This window comes from Taurulus bubalis (assembly GCF_910589615.1).
Source record: "Taurulus bubalis genome assembly, chromosome: 12".
Classification (NCBI taxonomy): domain Eukaryota; kingdom Metazoa; phylum Chordata; class Actinopteri; order Perciformes; family Cottidae; genus Taurulus; species Taurulus bubalis.
Genome location: NC_136600.1, coordinates 22,699,927 through 22,718,866, shown reverse-complemented (window position 1 = coordinate 22,718,866; position 18,940 = coordinate 22,699,927). Strand labels below are relative to the sequence as shown.

Below are 18,940 nucleotides of genomic sequence, written 5' to 3'. Positions count from 1 at the left end.
TTGGTGGGGGTAGGCTTCTGTGGCTAAGTGCTCACACAGCTGGATGACTGCAGATGAAACACTTCTCTGTTGCTTCGGTTCCGACTGAGATTCAGCATAATAACTGTAGGCCAGCGTGAATGTTGTTTAGGGCAGAAAACTCATTGACATTCTTAAGCAAGGCTCGGCACTGTAGTGTGTGTGTGTGTGTGTGTGTGTGTGTGTGTGTGTGTGTGTGTGTGTGTGTGTGTGTGTGTGTGGTATGGGCCAAGCTGTTGCCATAGTAACTCAATATGTGAGTGTGCACATGAGAGTTGGGTCAATTGGTGGAGGGTAGGCGGGGTTGACAGTTTGACAGGAAAAAAGATAATCTGAGAATTGTACTATATAAATACCATGAATAGACTACACTGTGTGTGTAAAGGATAGTACATTAGTGTGTGTTGTATATTCTGTTAAATAGATATTGTGTGTCTGTCACAGAGAGTAGTAGCAGATGCTCGCTCTGGTCTTGTCGACATGCTCCAATGCTGCTGCCATCTGGTTGGCTGAAGCGGGTTGGTGGTCGCTGGGAGATCATTGGCTAATGGGAAGGCTCGCGGCTTTAAGTTCACTTAAGACACACAGAGAGAGAGAGAGAGAGAGGAAAAGATAGGGGGGGGGGGAGGGGTCCATGACCCTGGGGGGTGTTATGGCTTTGTCCACTCGCAGAGGGCAGAGGGGCAGTCATGCATTGACAGCAGGAGGATGAACAACTGCTTGAAAAAGTTATGAAGTGCAACAAATTAATGTTGCCAGTGATACAAGTGTCCTTTAATGCATTGGTTGATTATCTAAGTATGAGATGATTCACTTCCCTCTCTGGACCGTATGGAAACGATGAAACCCAGTCGCTACCCCCCCCCAGCGTCAGCAAGTTTGCACTGCAGCTGAAGCTGTTCAATTACTGGAGACCAACTGATGTGGTGTTTTTCACTTGTATTGTTAAGAACTATAACCATGACTTTATGCTGTCAGACACAGATTGGTCCTTTTGTGGCAAATAAAAAGGAGACTTGTTTCCATGGCCACACAGCCGGAGACCTTTTTATGTCACCCACATTGAAAGTTCTGCAGCCAAACTCTTATTCCCATAACTTCTGAGGTCATTCAAACTGCATAAGTCCATCCTACATACGTACTGACCACTGCTCTGGATACAATACGGCTGAATAAAATATGAATGCTGCATGATTCTTGTTTATTAAACCTTTGAACTTACTTTCACAGGTTTGACAATAGTTTCTGTCTAATATGATAACATTGTTTTCGACAAAGTTATTGTTGCAAAAAAAGAGGTCTGACAAAGTAATGGGGTCAGACTATAATACTGCTTTAAAGGGCCACTCCAGTGATTTATTATTGCATCTACATAAAGACAATTCAAAGATAGATAGATAGATAGATAGATAGATGTATACTTTATTCATCCTCAAGGGGAAATGTGTTTGTCACAGTAGCAAGCAACTTACATAGAAGACACAACACATATCGGATTGAAAAATACTCAATATATATATACAACAAAACAGCGGAGCGTATTCATTTAAACAATAAAGAAAGTGCAAAAATGCAAAGTACGTGCAGTGTATATTGGAACCAAAAGATATCGGAATGGAAAGGGTCAAAATCTGTGCATCAGAGGTCCAGATATCCGGACTTTAAGTCTCTAGTATAGGTCCAAAATAACTGACGGCCAAACCTATCAAACCCATGTAGTCATCTTTGAAACTAGGCGATTCCATGAGCAGCGTATCTGCACGCACATAGCGCGTAAACGAGAGCTGCTGTGCAGGAAAGGGAGAGTTGATCGTAGCCGTGGTGACCGGTGCTCTTTAGGAGAGGTTATCTTTGGTCACACCGTCCTGCCTGTCCGCCTCCATCACATCAAACCACACAGACCCTGCCTGTGGGGCCGAGCCACACAGGGCCGGGACACAGTCATCCTTTTTCATTTTCCACGTCTTTCAAAAAAGATTGTGACAGATTAAAGCCTTTCCTTAATCTTGTTTTCTCTCTTCACCTCTTTTTCTTCTTTCTTTCACTCCCCGCCGTCACGCCCGTCATTGTTTATCAGAGACTTGTTTGTAACTCCGTTCTCCCCTTTGCACTATGTGTATGCTCTCTTCTGCTTTCAAACCTTCTCTCCAGTTTTCTCTCACCTCTGATCAAGATGTCTGCTCACATCTCTCTGCCGTCAGTTTCTCATTTCCTCTCTTGCCCTTTCAAGCTTCTTTTTGCATTGTTTCATCTCACCAGCTTTTTTTCTTTCTCCATTATATTCTTATGTTCCCTGTTTCATCCCCTGGCTCTGTATCTTCCTTTGAGGCCGTTACCCTTATTTGTGACGTTGCAGCATTGAAAAGCCAAAAGGCCTAAGTTGCTTATCTTCAGAGCTGTGAGGTGAACAGTTTTTGATATTGCAATTTTCATCCAGCATGCATGTCAGTGCAGAGTTAAAAGAGAAGCGAAGGAGATGTCTCGCTTCGAGAGCCAAGAGGTTTCAACTATGATGATGAAGGGACATAGCATTTGATTACCATCATGATACCACTTCCAGAAATATGATATTTTAATCATATCTTTGTTTTCGCAAGTGTTTAATCAACTGAAATTAAGAGTTATGTTTTCTGAATCTTAAATTACGTTGAACCCCAATGTTTCTACAGTAGCCCAGAATGGACAAAACTATCGCAGACATTTGTGTTTTTACTTTACCTGAAGGCCACCGTAGTTGTACTTGTGAAACTGCGGTAATGGGAGCAGGGTTAGTGCCAAACCGTGGTACCGGAAGTCAGTCGCCGTCTGACTTCTATGGCTCCCACCAGTGTTATTATGGTCAGAATAGCCTCTGAGAAAGATGCTAGATGCTGCCAAATCCTACACACTGTGCCTTTTTTAAAAATTTAAACTTGTATAAAATGATGGCTTAACCTTTGTTCTACTGTTGGATTATTTCCACTTTTGTAATCCACAGAATTCAATAGTGTTATGATAACGTACAAGCATGAATTAAAGTGACTACAACAGACCCACGGTGTGGGTTGCTCAATGTATGCAGCACTGGAGTCATTTTTTTAAATGGTATCTTTGTCCCTGTTCACACATTCTCAGTCACATGAGTTGTGCAAATCCTCCCTATAACAGTATCACGTCTCAATACACCAGAATAATGAGACCGCTCCTTTTGGAGAGGAATGTCAAGTTCATGCATTCCAGTTATGCCTCTTTCAAACCTTGACTTTTCCCTTCACAGAGCAGCAACATGTGCTCTGATGAACAGTAGCAGTTGGTGTCCAGGCGGCTCAGCAGGCAGAAACGACACAAATACAAAAACACACCCTGACCTACAATGTGCTCGCTCAGCAGACTGGCGGTGTATTCTGCAAATGTCAATGTCTGTTTATGTGTTTGTGGACTCCTTCTCCTCATTATCAGGTTTTTTTTCTTTCTTTCCACACTGACTGAGATGTTTAAGAGTCACGAGCCTTTTCCTGTGAATGAGTCAACAGGCTCTTTGTCATTTCCTTGTTGGTGTTGGTCAGGGTGTATATTTACAGCTGCATACTCATTATTCCCTCTCTGTTCTTTCAGGCCCTGGCGTCTCACCGCGTTTACCTCTTGACGGCACGCATTCCCACCAAGGTAAGAGCAGCAACTACATGGACATCTTTTTTTTTTTTTTCTTCCCAGGAACCACCAGGGAAACCGGCGTACCACACCAGGATAATTGTAGATTGTATTGCAAATATTGTAATATATACAAATTACAACGTCAGAAAATCTTTGATTGATGCCACAGTTATTTTGAAGACGTGTCATCTCCTTATTCTGTCAGTCTCAATTAAACAGCTTCAGCGATTGACACAATACAGGCTTAGTTTAGAGGTTAAATTCTCCTCTGAAGTCGTCTTTTACCTTACTTCTTTAAAACCCTATTACATTGACCCGATAAGGTGTAGTTGTCACACTAACAACATGGCAGAATGTGTTGTATCTTCTTATTGTTTAGGACATTTTGGACATTTCCCCAACTCAGCACTTTTGCTACCCCCAGTTAGTGTGTGTGTGTATGTGCTGTAGAGTGGGTTAAGTGTATTGGTTGTATTGCAGTTATACTGCTGCTTGACACGCCTGTGTGTTTTTTTAATTTTTTTTACAACTGTGCCATAATGCATCGCAGATGGCAATTGTTAGCACCATCATCAGCAGTGAAACATCTGTCATCATCTTTACCAGCATCATTGTCGCCTCCGCCACATGAAAACCAGCAGTGCAGTAATACAATGCAGATGTTCACTAAAGCTCCCAGCAGCACCGGCTCAACAACTTTAACTATCTCAACTGTCAATATTAAACATCACACCAGACCTGCTAGCTTTGTAAACAAGCCTATGGTGCTGGGATTTGCTCCAGCACCCTGCATCCCTGAGCTTGGATAAGTGGATTTAGAAATGGGCTTGTCATGCCAAGTTGTTACGGTAATGCAGATGTTCAAATCAAATAGAATTTTAAGCGCTTGAAAGTTGAGTTTTAAAGTCAATTCTTGATCTTGGAAACCAAAGTAGGCGAACCTACGTAAACCAGAAGGAATCCCCGTAGTGTGCATGGTCTCCAAACTATCTTATGTCATGATTTCTTTTGTTCATACAATCCGCAGAAGCCCGTTTCCACATATCTGTACTATTCAGAGCCGGTTTCCTCGAGGTCCAACACACATTTTGGGTTGCAAATGTAACCCAGCCAATGCAGGTCTGCCTCTGATCTGGGGATTTTGACTCCACTGTTTGTGGGAGCAAATTCAGGGCTAACGTTGTCAATGAGTTAACCGCTAATGAATTGTGTTTTCAGTAGTGTCACAAAACAATTCATCGTCAGACTACTCGTACAAAACGAAAAGCACAGATTCACAAAACCAAACAGAGCTGTGATTGTACGTGGAAGCAGACTGTATATATCTGGACTGGTGGGACAGAGTAGCACTCCACAGATCAGTCACCAGATAGCATAACATCATCTCTTGTGCCAGGCCCAGGAAACACTTAACAGTTGCCTTTCAAAAAGCTTCCCAGTCAACAAGATGCCTCTGGGGACAGTTTAGGTGATTGATTGGTTGCTTGAGAACTGATTCATTGGTTTACTTGGAGTAGAAGAGCCCATAAAGAACACTCAAGCTGACCCGGCTTCACATGATGTCATATGTTTCCAGTGCCATGAGCTGCAGGTTCAAGATCTGCTGTCCATCTGTTTTCTATTGGTTCTCTCTTCGGATCTGGAAGGATTTCTTTAGCACCTGCTTTCTTGTTCTCCTTTTTTTAAAACCTCTTTACATCGCTCTATTGTACTTTGTTTCCCTACTTTTGATTTTACTCTTGTTGTTCAACTTCACTCGTTTTAATGAAGACACGACATCTAGATGGAACTTTCTGAAGGTGCATCTTGTGAACATGATTTTGTGGAAGCAAGAGGCTCTTTTAGTTTTTAATTTTAAACATTAGGTGATGCAGCATGAACACACATGAATTAGAATCCCTCCTCTGGCGGCTCTCAGAGAAACCTCGATCCCCTTCTCCGTTGGCTCAGCTCAGTCAGAGTACAGCCACAGATCTCCTCTCCTCTCTTTTTCTCCCTTCCAGCCATTGGTTCAGCTTTCTCACTCTCATCGTCTTTCTTTTCCGACAATCCAGATTACCTCCTTCTCTCTTCATCCCTGTCTCGCTGCGTGGCTTTCCCATCTGGTTTTCTTCCCCCACTCACCACTGTGCCAAAGGTCAGCAGGGATAACCTACAATGTCTTAAATATAATTGAATCTAATAGATTTAATATGTAAAGTACTCAATGTTTGGTTTTTAAGGAAACCTCTGCAACTAAGGATAATGAGCAATTCATATTTTAGTATTTTTAGTAAACAAAAGGTTCCCATCACAAAAGTGATTATTTACATAGCATGTTTTCAGAATCCGAAAATCCCTAAACTTAAAGATATATTGTTTACAAAGGTATATTAAATAACTAAATCCTCTCATAAAAGAATCTGGAACCAGTTTGATATTCTTTCCTTGATTCATGTTTTAATGGGTTAATCGGTTGCTACAAATGTTGTCAATCATTTTGCCAGTAAATTTCTCACTTTTTTTTTTTTAATCATGCAAAATAATTGCTGATTAATCAAATCCAAGTTTAATATTGTCTTTCCCACATTTTCAAAAATGTGTGACAACCCAACATATTGAAAACGCATGACTTGACAATCTCATTTAGTTTGTGGTTCAGTTCAGAGTCCGGTTTGTTCTTACTGCACAATGTCTTTTTTGAAAGATGAAGCATGCCAACATCTATGAAAAGCTGACTCTCCTTGTATTGATTTTTTTTAAATGTGAAATCTATATTACAGTAGAGGTGAGATTAGCCTCTGCTCACTGTTCCAGCACATGAGCTATTGACTGTATAGGTTGTCCGTAGATTCGGTTTTCTAGTTTACTGTTTTTGTTGGAATCAAAGCTGAGACGGTGCTGGGTGTTGATTTGTGCTGCTGGCCATCTGAACATATTGTAGACGTTTGATCTATCATATGTCGGATGCATCTCCGTCTGAAATCCCAAAGATGCATGGAAAACACACAAGAGAACAATCAGTAGGAGGAGCTTTCCGCAGCGATGCTCTTCTGAGCCCACGGCTTTACTATTTAGTAAATATATTGCAGTAGCAGTAAACCCTCAGTTAAACACATTACTGTGGAGCTCTCGTCTCTCAGTAGTGGTTGAAATCCCCTGTAGCCTTCTCATGCACTTCTCAGTGGGGTTTTTGTGTCTGTGCCTCCGATTGGCTCCTTTTGAGGAGCTGCAGGGCCTTACAGTCTGTCAGTGTCTCATCCCAAATATGCACACATGCTCTCTCACACACTTTTATTCATTGCTCCTTCCCTTTTGCCTCTTTTCTTTATCCGTAGCCTCGTGTTGCTGTTTATTTTCCATACCTGTACATTCTGTGTTTATCTCTCTTTACTTTCTGCTTAATGTCACAGTTATGGGAGTGTATGTTAACAAACGATAACAGTGAGCATTAACAGCACCTCACTTACAGACACGTGTTTATCAATCCCAACCTCTGCAGTTGACTCTTGTTGCTCAATGGAACAGCACCCTAATGTTTACCATCTCTAATCTTAAAACCATTCTCAGCATAAACACATTAAAAGTTACATTTTCCATAGAAATGCAACAAAAAGAGAAGTGGAGGAGAGGGGTTAAAGTGACAGATGGACACTGAACAATTGAGTGAACGGCATTTGGTTCCTGCCTACACCTCCCAGCATGAGGTCTTGCCTTTGGCTAAAAGTCATATTTATCCATGTGCTCACTTTTCATTGGCTGGCTCTCAGTTTAGTTTGCTATTATGCCCTTCACTGGATTAATACAATGAACGCTGCATATTGAAACATCCGACAAATAGTTTGCAATACACAAATCAAAACAATATATACTGCTGTACTACTTCTACTGTAGTACTGTACCAGTATGTATGCTAGACCTGTGTTTGCATATTACATAAATGTACATATAGTGTGTGACCTCCTATATTCTCCAAATGACAAATTGTTATGCAATGCCAATTTCTAATTCTACTGATTCTATCTTATTGAGATAGAGGTGTTATGGTAAAGGTGCTCAGGGCTGAAGGTCATAAACAGCCTTTGTATCTTTTGGGATAAAGGTGAATGCTAACATGTAGTGAGACAGCAGCACAGCTTTAGAACAGTCAAGTCAGCAGCATTATTTAGTAATGTCAGTTATACAGTTGCATCGACCTAACATTTGCTTACATTAGCCACCGGACTGGAAGCTAATGGTCAAACCAGTTAAAGTAAGGCTGTGACAGCTAATGCCTTTTGAACCATCAGCCCACACAATGTAATTATGGGATGGGAATGATGGTGTATGTGTGTGTGTGTGTGTGTGTATATATATTATCCAAACAATTGTGGTACTTGTGGAATTCTTTCAGCTGGTAGACAGAATGTGAGTGCTTAACCACAAGAAATAAACACACACACACACACACACACACACACACACACACACACACACACACACACACACACACACACACACACACACACACACACACACACACACACTGCATACTGTAGTCAGACAGTAGACGGTCTGTCAGAAGACAGACAGTCTGCTTATCCTCTCCGTCCTCTCATCTCTGAGCCAAGCCTCAGGAACACCGAGCCCACCTGGAATAGTCTGGCCTCGCTCCCTGGCCTGCCTTCAGGCATTGTGCGATAGGTCTGTGTTTGACAAAAAGAAGGAGAGCTGGAGTGGGAGTGCAGGAAAACTGTGAGCTCTGTGTACAGTCGTAGGCATTTGTATTCACAGGTTCCACCCTCTCGCATTAAAGAGGATCTTTCCCTGTCCTTTTTAGGTATGGAAAGGCAGGCTGCTGCTTTTCTCTGTCTTGAAGTGTCTCGAAAAAGTTTTAAAAAAAATTCAGATGGCTGTCTTAAGCCTGTCTTGAAAAGTATTTTTGGAGGTGAATAAAAAAATAAATAAAAAATAATATTTAATAAAAATAAATATCTTTTTCTTACTCTCAATTCAGACAATTCAGGAAGCAAACTGTTAACACTGTATATAGAAAAAAAAATCTATGGTGTCTTATCTGTGCAAAACTACCAGTAATTCTGAACAAATAAGCAAGGAAATAGTGGTTGTGTTATAAAAGAATTCAGCTGGCAGAGATAAATAAATATATATATACACACACACACACACACACACACACACACACACACACACACACACACACACACACACACTAAACATAAGAGCTGATTTAGTTCATTGGTGGATCTCATCCACCAATCTTAGTTTTCGTTTGAACCTCCAAATGTGTCTTATGTAAGAAAGAAGAAAAAAGTAATGACTGCATCCCTCCCTATTCATTATGGAGCGGACATATTTGTACACAACATTCCTTAGACAGAGAGTCACTTCACTAGACTGTTGTTGTTATTATTAAGCGTAATTTCTCTCACAGATACAGTATACATTGGCATCCCCTCGCACAAGCACACATACACTGTTTATCAGAAGTGGGCGTAGTCACCGTGACGTCAGTCATTGGCTTGTGGCCGTTATGAAGCCTCAAGTTTGGCATTTTGGCCGTCGGCATCTTTCTTTTATGCAACCAGAAGTAACACGAGAGGGTGAAGCTGAGTACAACCGAATGCTGAATAAGACATTTTTAGGCTACCAAAAAGGTAACAATTAACTTTCATTAACTAAAAACATACGGACAACGCTGGGGTAATGATCTGTCAATCACATGGTAGCCCCGCCTAAAGCATACCCTGCTTTATGGTCTATATTACTCTAAATGTGCCATTATTTACAAAATGAACATCATGCTGTATTGAAGAAGACTTGAAACTAGCATTTGCCACCATTAACTCATGTTTACAATGTTTACGAGGTAATAAATCTTTTTAGGGTCAGGGTCATTTTCTCATAGATTTTTATACAATCTGACGATGGCCATTCAACAGAATGCAAGTTTAAGGCACTTCCGCATTGGCTTCCCTTATCAGAACCCAGGTTTGCTGGCTGCATGCTCATGAACACCACATGCATTCATTCATTCAAATAATTGCAGTTGAAACCCCAGCTTTATATTATCTTATAATCAAGTTAAAAAATGTTAGGTAGACTGTCATGCATGATTTTATTAAAAAGGACTTTTAGTGATATCACCTGCTGATTTGATAGTGCACCTTTTTCCCCCGAGCACCGTCAGAAGAAGTATATTGTAAAGCAGTGTAGAAAGAGTATTATAGATACGCCTCGACTATCTCCTTCCTTGTCCCCCGTCTGTCCTTTAGGATGTTAAGAGGCCATACCTATGCCTTACACTGTATAAGTATTTTAATGGTGATTTCTGTGCTCTGTTTTAGGTGGAACATTCCTTTAATTATCTGGAGATCCAGGGGATTGCTTGTAACAAGCCGACACAGGTAAAAACAAATACACTCACTTGCTTTCTTGGCGAGCGTTTGATGATGAGATTGATACCACTTATGTGTCTCTGTGTTAAGTATGGAGCTCGAGCCAGGAGGAAACTTAGCTTAGCATAAAGACTGGAAGCAGAGGGAAATTACTAGCCTTGCATCCTCTAAAGTCCCTCTCTCTCTACAGCATGCAACTCTGCTTTCAACCACAAATTGCTAACTTTAAATTAATGCACATTTTATGTATCCCTCCTCTTTGGGGAGGTCAAAGGTCAGAGTCTTCTACAGTGAAGGGATCCTGGAGATGCTTAGACTTAAATGTCTTGCTCAGGGGCACTTGAGCAGGATGGCTGTTTGCTGATATGGGTACTTGAACCCAATTTATCCAGTTTAAGGACAGCGTATGTAACCACAACATATATATGTAAAGACACTGAGTGGATGGAAAGAAAAATATGCTAGTATAATCTTTAAAACATGATTAGTGTATGAGACACCAAAAAAACAGATCTGGGTCCAGAAATGATGTTTCCCCATGGAAGAGATTCCATTGAGCTTTTTTGACCAGTGCTGGCCAACTGCCAGTCAGCAGGATCTACTGAGAAAATATAATAATCCGTCACTAGCCACACCATTACTGCAGCTGAGCCTCCCTCCCACTCATCTCAAGAGATGTCAGTTCTCTTAATATCTTGACTGATGGTCTCCCAGGTTTTAGAAGTATCAGCAAGGATTATGTTAATGTTGGCCTATAGAGGAAGCGCGTATCGCCTCACATCACATTTGCATAATTGCAGTGAGCGCTGAAGTGGTCAGCCAGTCTTAAATTAATGTCATTAAATCTTTACTTTTACTGAAGCCAAAGATGTGGGATGTAGATGTGGTTGAGAGGATAGATGGATGTGTTGGTTTTATTCTCGTAAATTATATCAGTGCTGGGTATTCAGTGGAGTAGACAGTGGAACATGATATTAGATAAAAACATACACATAATGCATTCATGTTGAGTCCTTTCTCTGCCAACAAACTGTTCTTCTGTGGTAGATTTTATTTAGACTCATGGATGATTAACTAATCTAAGTAGAACTGTGGTCGAAGCAGGTTTAGGTGAAACCATGCATGCTGGGGTGCGTTACTTATTAATGGTGTATCCTTCTTAGCTGTTCATCGAGTACGAGCGCGGCTCCTTCTCTCTGAAGCTGCTCTCTACGGAGGAGGTCAACGAGGTGGTCGCTCACATAGGAAACTGTATGCTCAGGATATGTCCCGATCTACAACCTAGGTGAGTTACACTGGCATGCGTGTTTGATTGTGTGGAACATGTTTCAGTCAAATTTTAATCATTGCAAATAAAGATTTCCATCATAAATCTCTGCGTGGGTGCTCAGTCAGATCTCTGGAAGGAGCTTTGGTTGAGTCACAGCTACCATAAACTGCATTTTATGTCCCAGAAAACATCTAACATCTCATAATGAGGATGTGAATTTAATGTTTTGTTGAGGAAGCATGAATAAAAATGCAGAAATGATCGCTGATGTAAAACCATGAGCTTGTATAACAGTAAGGACAACGTTTTTGACTTGACAGAGAGGCGCATGTTTTTATTCTTGAGCTGCAGATTTGTTTTTTTGCATTTGAAATTAAATGTGTGAATGTAGTTCATATTGGAGCTCTCAGCAACTTCACTGCTTTCAAAATGACCACTGACAAGTAAGGCAGTAGGAACGTAGCCTGGAGCTGCTTGTTTTAGAAGCTTTTAAAAAGATTATAGGCTTTTGAACATTTCACCAGCGACAATATTTGGGAGATGAAGAAATGGGATGACTAAAGTATGTTTTAATCTGTCTTCTCTTCTCAGTAAAGTGATGAAGAAGCTCTGCATGGAGCCTCCAGACAGGCTGATCTCTCTGCAGACTCTGTGGGAGAACAACAAGCCCGCTGAGCCTGGACCTTGTGGTAAGAATGTGTGACGACAGTAAATAATCTGTGCTACCTCATCCAATTGCTAAAATGATCCACATCTCACAGCTCTATAGTAAGACGCAAAAGCCACAGTTGTATGTGTTTTTGATGTGTTCTCTCTCTTTCTGCACAGGTGGGTTTTCTCAGATGTACAGATGTGTCTGTGACTGGTTGGGGCTGCCCTATAAAGAAGAGGTGCAATGGGTCAGTATTGTTTGCATTCCTTTGTGTAGAGATTAAACTGTGCGTCAGTACTGTTGGCTGGCTGACATGAAACTGAATAAAGCCCTTTGATGAATCGGATAGCCACAACAGTGTGAATGCAGTACCAGTCTCCTTCGTATCTTTGGATATCTCAAGATCTATTTGATGGTCTTGCTCCTCCTTTTCCAAACTGAAGTGCCTCTTTCTGTACTGTTTATGTTTCATCTGCTGTGTGCACGTGCTTGTTTTCTATATGTCTCATCAAGGAATTACTAGCGGAGGTTTTTATGCTAACAGCCTTGTCTGTTAACACTCGCTTTGGTTAATGAATTGTTTCCCTTGCAGGATGTGGACACCATCTATTTGACACAAGACACCAGAGAACTCAACCTGCAGGACTTCAGCCATCTGGAGAACAGGTGAGTGTTGGCACAGATAAATATAAAAGCATATATATCAAATATAAGCATAGCACATCATATGAAAAGCAATGCACACAGATGAGGAAGATGGAAGAGAAACACTAAACTAAAGGTTAAGAGAGCTATTGCAGGTGTGACAGGATTTATTTTCAAGTAAAAAATGTGCTGAAGTCAACACTAAATTAAGGTGGCACTGATGAAGAACAATATATAGTGGAAGCTGTGACCTTTTCTTTCCTCCTCAGGGATCTGGTGGCAATAATAGCAGTGCTGGAGTTTAACCAGTGGTTCACCAAGCTCTCCACCAAGGACTACAAACTGGTTAGTGACCACTTTTCTAATAAATCCTCCTCGCCTGTTCAGTAATCATGTCTGCTCAGTTTTTACATAATGCTGGACAAGCATTATCACAGTGTTAATCTGCTGCCACAATACGGTAAAAATAATCCAGACATAATCCCATCTCAGAGTTAAATAGTAAGGAGTATGACTACTTAAGATAAACGGATAGATGTGTCTCTCCCTGCTTGTCTGTTTGTTCTCTCTTCCTCTCACGTCTGTAAAGGTCCTACGTCTCACTTCCTTACTGCACTTATTTTTACCATACAGCAAAATAAATAGTGTGAGAACTGAGGATGAACCTGCGTCTCTCCGTCCGGCTGTAAAATACTGTGATATGGTATTTGACAGATGGACAGACGCTGATGAACTGGACATCAGCTGATTTGAGCTAAATGTGGAGAATCACTGTGTAAATAAGACAAAGAGTCCTTGAGGCTGTGAGGCTGCACTTAGACACAACGCTGGTTTGAGCTAAAGGCTAACGTCATCACGTTAACACGCTCATGATGATGAAGCTAAATGCTATTGCTTTAGCAGGTATTGTATACTGCTCAGTGCCATGTCTGCCATCTTAGTTTGGCACAAATTAGCATTAAACATAAAGTAGAGCTGAGGCTGTTTGGTTATAAAATACCAGTAAAAGTAATGATAAGCCCAAGTACTGAACAAATTAAAGTTTTGAGCTAAAGTGGTGGACTGACAGAGCAAAAGATAAGATCAGATAATCCTGCATTAGTCCCGCACTGGGGAAATTTACAGGCTCACATTGGCAAAATAATTGTTGCGATAGTCCAATGAGAGGATTACTCTTTAACACAATAATTGGCATACTATATTCCTAATTCTGATGAAAAGCAGAAGTTTTAAGTCAGCACTTCAAAATGAAGTACTACATTCCACGTCTCTGACTCTCCCTATTTACCTGTCTGTATCTCCCTGCACAGAACGTTTCCCCTTTGTTTCCTACATCTTCCCCTCCTGTCTGTTGACTGACTGAGGATCAGTCCAATGTTCCCGTGTGATAAGACTCTTAATCCCAACCAGACAAAGGGGCTCAATGTCTCAGGCTGCTGCCCCCCTGCAGCACTCCACTGCTCACTCCCCGTCTCAAGGCTTCGCTCAGTCTTACCAATTACCACACGCAGCTTCCTCAGTCCAAACAATTATCTCACGCCTTCGTCACAGACTATTCCTTTTGTATTGCATTTTAAAATCGTGCCCCCTTGCAGTGCCATGTGCATATTTAGGCTCAAATACTCACACAGGCACATGTGCACCAACGTGTGTCCTTTCTGTCCCAGATTAGTGTCTTATAATGGACCCTCAGGCCTCGGTGCTGGGAAGGTTTCGGTACATGTTTATTCAAATGATTCAGAGTGGGTTTCTTTGGTGGTGTTAGCCAGAGATGCCCCTTGTGTTTGTGCAAAGAGGCGGATTTTGTGTGCATATTTGGTTGCTGTTTAATGCAACAGAAACTCCTTTGGGTGTTTTTAAGGAAACTTCAGTCTTATTTTCCTGTTCTTTTATGTGTGTGCATGTGCATATGGTGATAATAGAAGATCCAGGGTTGCATGGATGTGCTCTGGGGCGTGATTTTGAGTTGTTTTGATCCGGTGCCAATGGAAACAGTAACTTGGAAAGAAGAATAAGAAGGAAACAGAGAGTGAAAGAGAGTAAGTGCCGAGAGCAAACAGTGCAGTGAGACAGAAACATAAGGCCAGCGGAGAGGTCAGTGGACAGAATGAATGGGTGAGATGCCAGATGAATAAGGAAATGAGTCAATGGTATCAGGAAAGAGAGATCAGATCTAAAAAATGAAGAGGAACCAGACATTTCCAGGTGGGGAAGCTAGTTTCCAAATCCGTTGGCATGTAAAAGTTCAACTCAAGGGCAACACTAAGCCTTAACAAGAGTATCTATGCAACTGTGTACAGTTGCACAGAGAAACATGTCAAATAAAAATGTCACAAAGCAGCAAGAAAAAGAAAAGAAGAAGTGAGGGCGATGTGAAATAATACATGCACAATTCTCAGGCTTAAATTGCAGTCAAACAGATAAGGAATCTCTCTGAATAATATAACACACACACACACGCACGTCCGCACAAACACTCTCTCACGCAGCCGGCTATCTCAGCGAGAGATTACGCTGCTCATCCTCAGTTCAATCAGGCTGTTTGTCTTGTGGTCTAATCAAGATGCTGAGCCGAAAATGAGAAGGGCGGAGAGAGAGAGAGAGAGGACAGCAGGGATGAGAGGACTTGGTCCTGATTACTTCCCGATCGCACAGTATGTGTTGTATTCCAGCGGGCGGAGGGTCAGAACAGCACAGCATGACGAGGCTCTTGTTTAATGGCTGGTAAATGGTGCGGTGCACATGCTATGTGCTGTCCCCAATATTTGTATTGTGATAATACGAGCCTCCTTTGTATGTTCCCTCTCTATCTGCTACTCCACGACGGACTCCTGTCACCTTTTCTTTTTCTCCATTTCATCCCTCACTACCCTCACAGCTCCTTTTTCTGTATTATGTGTCATCCCTCGCTGCCCTCCATCATTCTTATTCCTCTTCTGTAATACTCACAGTTTCAGAGAGTAAACATGTGAACAACAGTCCCTTTCTTCTCTCTCTCCCTCTCTCGTCTCTCCATTACCCCTCTCTCCTGTTCTCCTTTCTCTCCCCCTCACTGTAGATAACAGTGTGGGACAATGTCGGCAGTGTTTTTTGGCCACACTGAGGCTGCTGGCTGGGAGAAACGGGCCCTTTTTTTAGCATTACTGCCAATTACTAAGAATAAAAACCAAACAATGGTCTAGTAAAGTGTTCATAACAAAAACATGTTTGTGTTATGAATCGGGGCATAACATTAGCGTAGAATAATCAGAATTACTGCAGCTTGTCTACATGTCTGAGTGTGACGCAGCACACAGTGAACTGGGTCAGTGAACATCTAGGTAGGGCACGGAAGTCCAACTGTTGAATTTTTTATTTTGTCTAAATATAAGTGGCTTTGCTCCTCCGGCTCTCTATCCTGCAGTGTTGAGACCACAGAAGTGAGACTCCCTCTAAAGAGTCTGATCGTCTCTCCTTGTAACGCATGAATGGCTTTTAACGAAAGAGACATTACTCACTTGCATGCTGGGGGTTTTCTAACGTTCTGCAGTGCAGCTTTAATTAGCATGCATGAACAACTTCCAAGAGTTTTTCACAAGAACACTTGAGGGAATCATGTTCCCCAAAAGTACAGTTCTTTGTTATTTCTATGACCTTGACTGTTTCAATCCAAGCTTTGCTGTTCTAGATAAAAGTGCATTTCAGGCCTTGAAGCTAGTTCAGTTAATTAGTGTTTTTTTGTGATTAAAAGTTGAGATATACTGCGCTGCTGTGAGCGTGAGACTCTTAATATGTAACGTTGTAGCTCCATCTTTGCACATCACCCTTACTGTCCACTGTTTGGTCAAGCATTACACAAAAGCTAAAGTAAATCTAGAGTTTTCTTTGTCTTAAATTATACGAGCTGCAAAATGATGTATAATTGTATAATTGTGTCAATGTACGTGTGTGTCTTCAGTCTGCAGATGTGTGTGAGCAGATCTTTCGGGTAGTGTCTCGCTCCAGTCGACTGGAAGAGTTGGTTCTCGACAACGCAGGACTCAAAACGTGAGATAACGGTTAAAAGGGCAGCCCTCCAATGTTCTAAGTTACATGTCAAGGTCAATGAACTCATAATGAAGAGTACTGCTGGCTGAGCTTTGTCAAGGGTGAGACAATGACTCCAGTGCAATCACTTGGAGACGACACACTTTTAGCAGAACTGCTGGTGCGGAGAAATGTCAAAAACACTGCCTTGTATTATGGGAAAAGTACGATCCATAGAAAAGGAGTTGAAGGGGCTTTCCCATTCAAATCAACGTAGCAGCATGGTAGGAGCGGCAGCCATTTTTAAGTACCGGTACCATTGCAATTGCGACCTACCCATACATGACGTTATAGCATTACATATAGAAAATACAAATTCTGACTTTGTGAATGTAAAAATTGATTGACTTATCATTATATGTTTAAACACAGGTATTACCAATATCCTATTTAAGTCTCCACCAGGACACTCTAGCAGACAAATGCAGCCACTATTAATTGTATTATTTACAACTGTGACATGTCAAAATGTGTCCTGTGAAAAAGGCCTATTCGCTTCTATTCTGCTCTCCTCTTCTGCTATGGCCAGAAAATGATATTTACGTTGCCAAACCTATTTGATGCGTGCACACGTACACTACATTGATCATTCACGCATAATGGCTACACTCTTTTATACAACAGAGATTTTGCCCAGAAGCTAGCTGCTGCCCTGGCCCACAACCCCAGCTCAGCACTCACCACCATTAATCTTGCCAATAACCCACTGGAGGACCGAGGTAAGTTGATTTAATTTTACATTCACTGGTTATAGATCAGAGCAACAAGTTTAATATTTCATCTCCTATATCCTAATGAATTAAAGACACATTCCACCAAATGTACAATAGATGTCTGGAGTTTACAATCTCTGGTTTATTTGTTTTTTTCCCATGTACAATTTTAAATGAACGTCATGTAATTTTGCTTTGATAGACATTGAAAGGTTTCTGTTTCTGTGAATATAATGGATCTTTTGTCTGTTCGTGACTATAAGGAGAACCATTGTCCTGTTCTGTTTCCCCTCTGCAGGTATCTCCTCCCTGGGTGCTCAGTTTGCCAAACTTCGTAAGGGGCTCAAGCATTTAAACTTCTCTAAAACCTCACTATCACCCAAAGGTATGTGCTGTACTTTATATGCAGTTTATAATACAGGTGGATGACAAATGAAAACATGTGCAATTTTGAAATGACTAATATTGTGTTTGAGTTTTCATTTACGTGCACTCATTTCATCAGGTTCAATCCACAGCTTCCACTAATCTAATCACACCTTCCATCGGGATGCTAATGGCACTTAATTATTGCATTATTAACACGGAGTGAGAGAAATAAAATGTGTTAGTCGTGTTTGTAATGTGTGAGCGTGCAGAAGAGACAATCTGTAAACGGTATTCATGTTTTTTATTTGCATAAATATCGGTTAGTAGACCACTTTCAATCAGAGGAGCCGTAACTTCTTGGCATGATGGAAAAAAAAAACCTTCTCCACTAATGGCCTTTTGTGGAATTATATGAAGGGGCTGATTGCTTTTCTGCACACACAAAAAGCAGTGGATTTATTGTCATTCTTGTTATAATTTGTAGATTAAATGTAGACGCTTTCAACAACCACTTCCAGACACAATTTCTTCTTGGTTCTCACCCAAAGTAAATGCATCGGGCACCGTCTTTAGGGACCCTCTGTAAACATGCTCTGCTCTCAGGCAATCAATAAAGAGATATCATATTTCACAGTGTAGGGTTAGTGAGAGGGCTGCTCTGCTTAAACTGAGCCCTGCTCGTCTAGCTAAAGGCCCAATCTATAATCCAAACTCCAAAAAAAAACAACAATGCTTAGAGCAAAAGTAAAGGATTGGGGACATTTTCACCTTTTTTTTTTTTTAGCACTGATTTTGATGAAGCTGAAGTAGATCCATCATTTCATTTTTTTAATTTTTATTCCAGTTTGCATCATTGCAGAAATCTTAAATATTACAAATCTTATCATTCATATTTCTGTGTATTTTTCAGTTTTTTCATCTGTCCATGCAATCAAAATCCATGCATGCCAAGACATCCATACAATGTCTGTCTCTCACGCCGTAAACATTTGAATGACAGCAGCACTTCATGAGGTCGTTCAGCGCTTGATGTTGGAGTCGTGCTTTAATTTATTTATTTCGATATATCTTCTTGTGACATAAATAATACGAAAGCCTCCTCCTTAACATAGACTCACACTGACCAAGGCGTAGCATTACATGAACACCACCGTGAGCAGGCATGCTCTTTTCCCTTTCCATGCAGTCGCTCTATTCT

The 18,940-nt window shown here is 41.1% G+C and overlaps 1 protein-coding gene across 1 annotated transcript in view; it reads left to right on the top strand.

The window, feature by feature from the left end:
* LOC306744459 (F-actin-uncapping protein LRRC16A-like) overlaps window positions 1-18,940 on the top strand; it is a gene marked incomplete at both ends in the record, with an annotated part of 57,796 nt that overhangs the window by 17,428 nt on the left and 21,428 nt on the right. Inside the window, 10 exons of the mRNA XM_079227106.1 lie at window positions 3,613-3,663; window positions 9,978-10,037; window positions 11,192-11,313; window positions 11,890-11,987; window positions 12,127-12,197; window positions 12,543-12,616; window positions 12,865-12,940; window positions 16,533-16,621; window positions 17,285-17,379; window positions 17,672-17,758. Coding sequence (XP_079083232.1) covers window positions 3,613-3,663; window positions 9,978-10,037; window positions 11,192-11,313; window positions 11,890-11,987; window positions 12,127-12,197; window positions 12,543-12,616; window positions 12,865-12,940; window positions 16,533-16,621; window positions 17,285-17,379; window positions 17,672-17,758 — 823 coding nt within the window. The remainder of the gene's footprint in view (window positions 1-3,612; window positions 3,664-9,977; window positions 10,038-11,191; window positions 11,314-11,889; window positions 11,988-12,126; window positions 12,198-12,542; window positions 12,617-12,864; window positions 12,941-16,532; window positions 16,622-17,284; window positions 17,380-17,671; window positions 17,759-18,940) is intronic.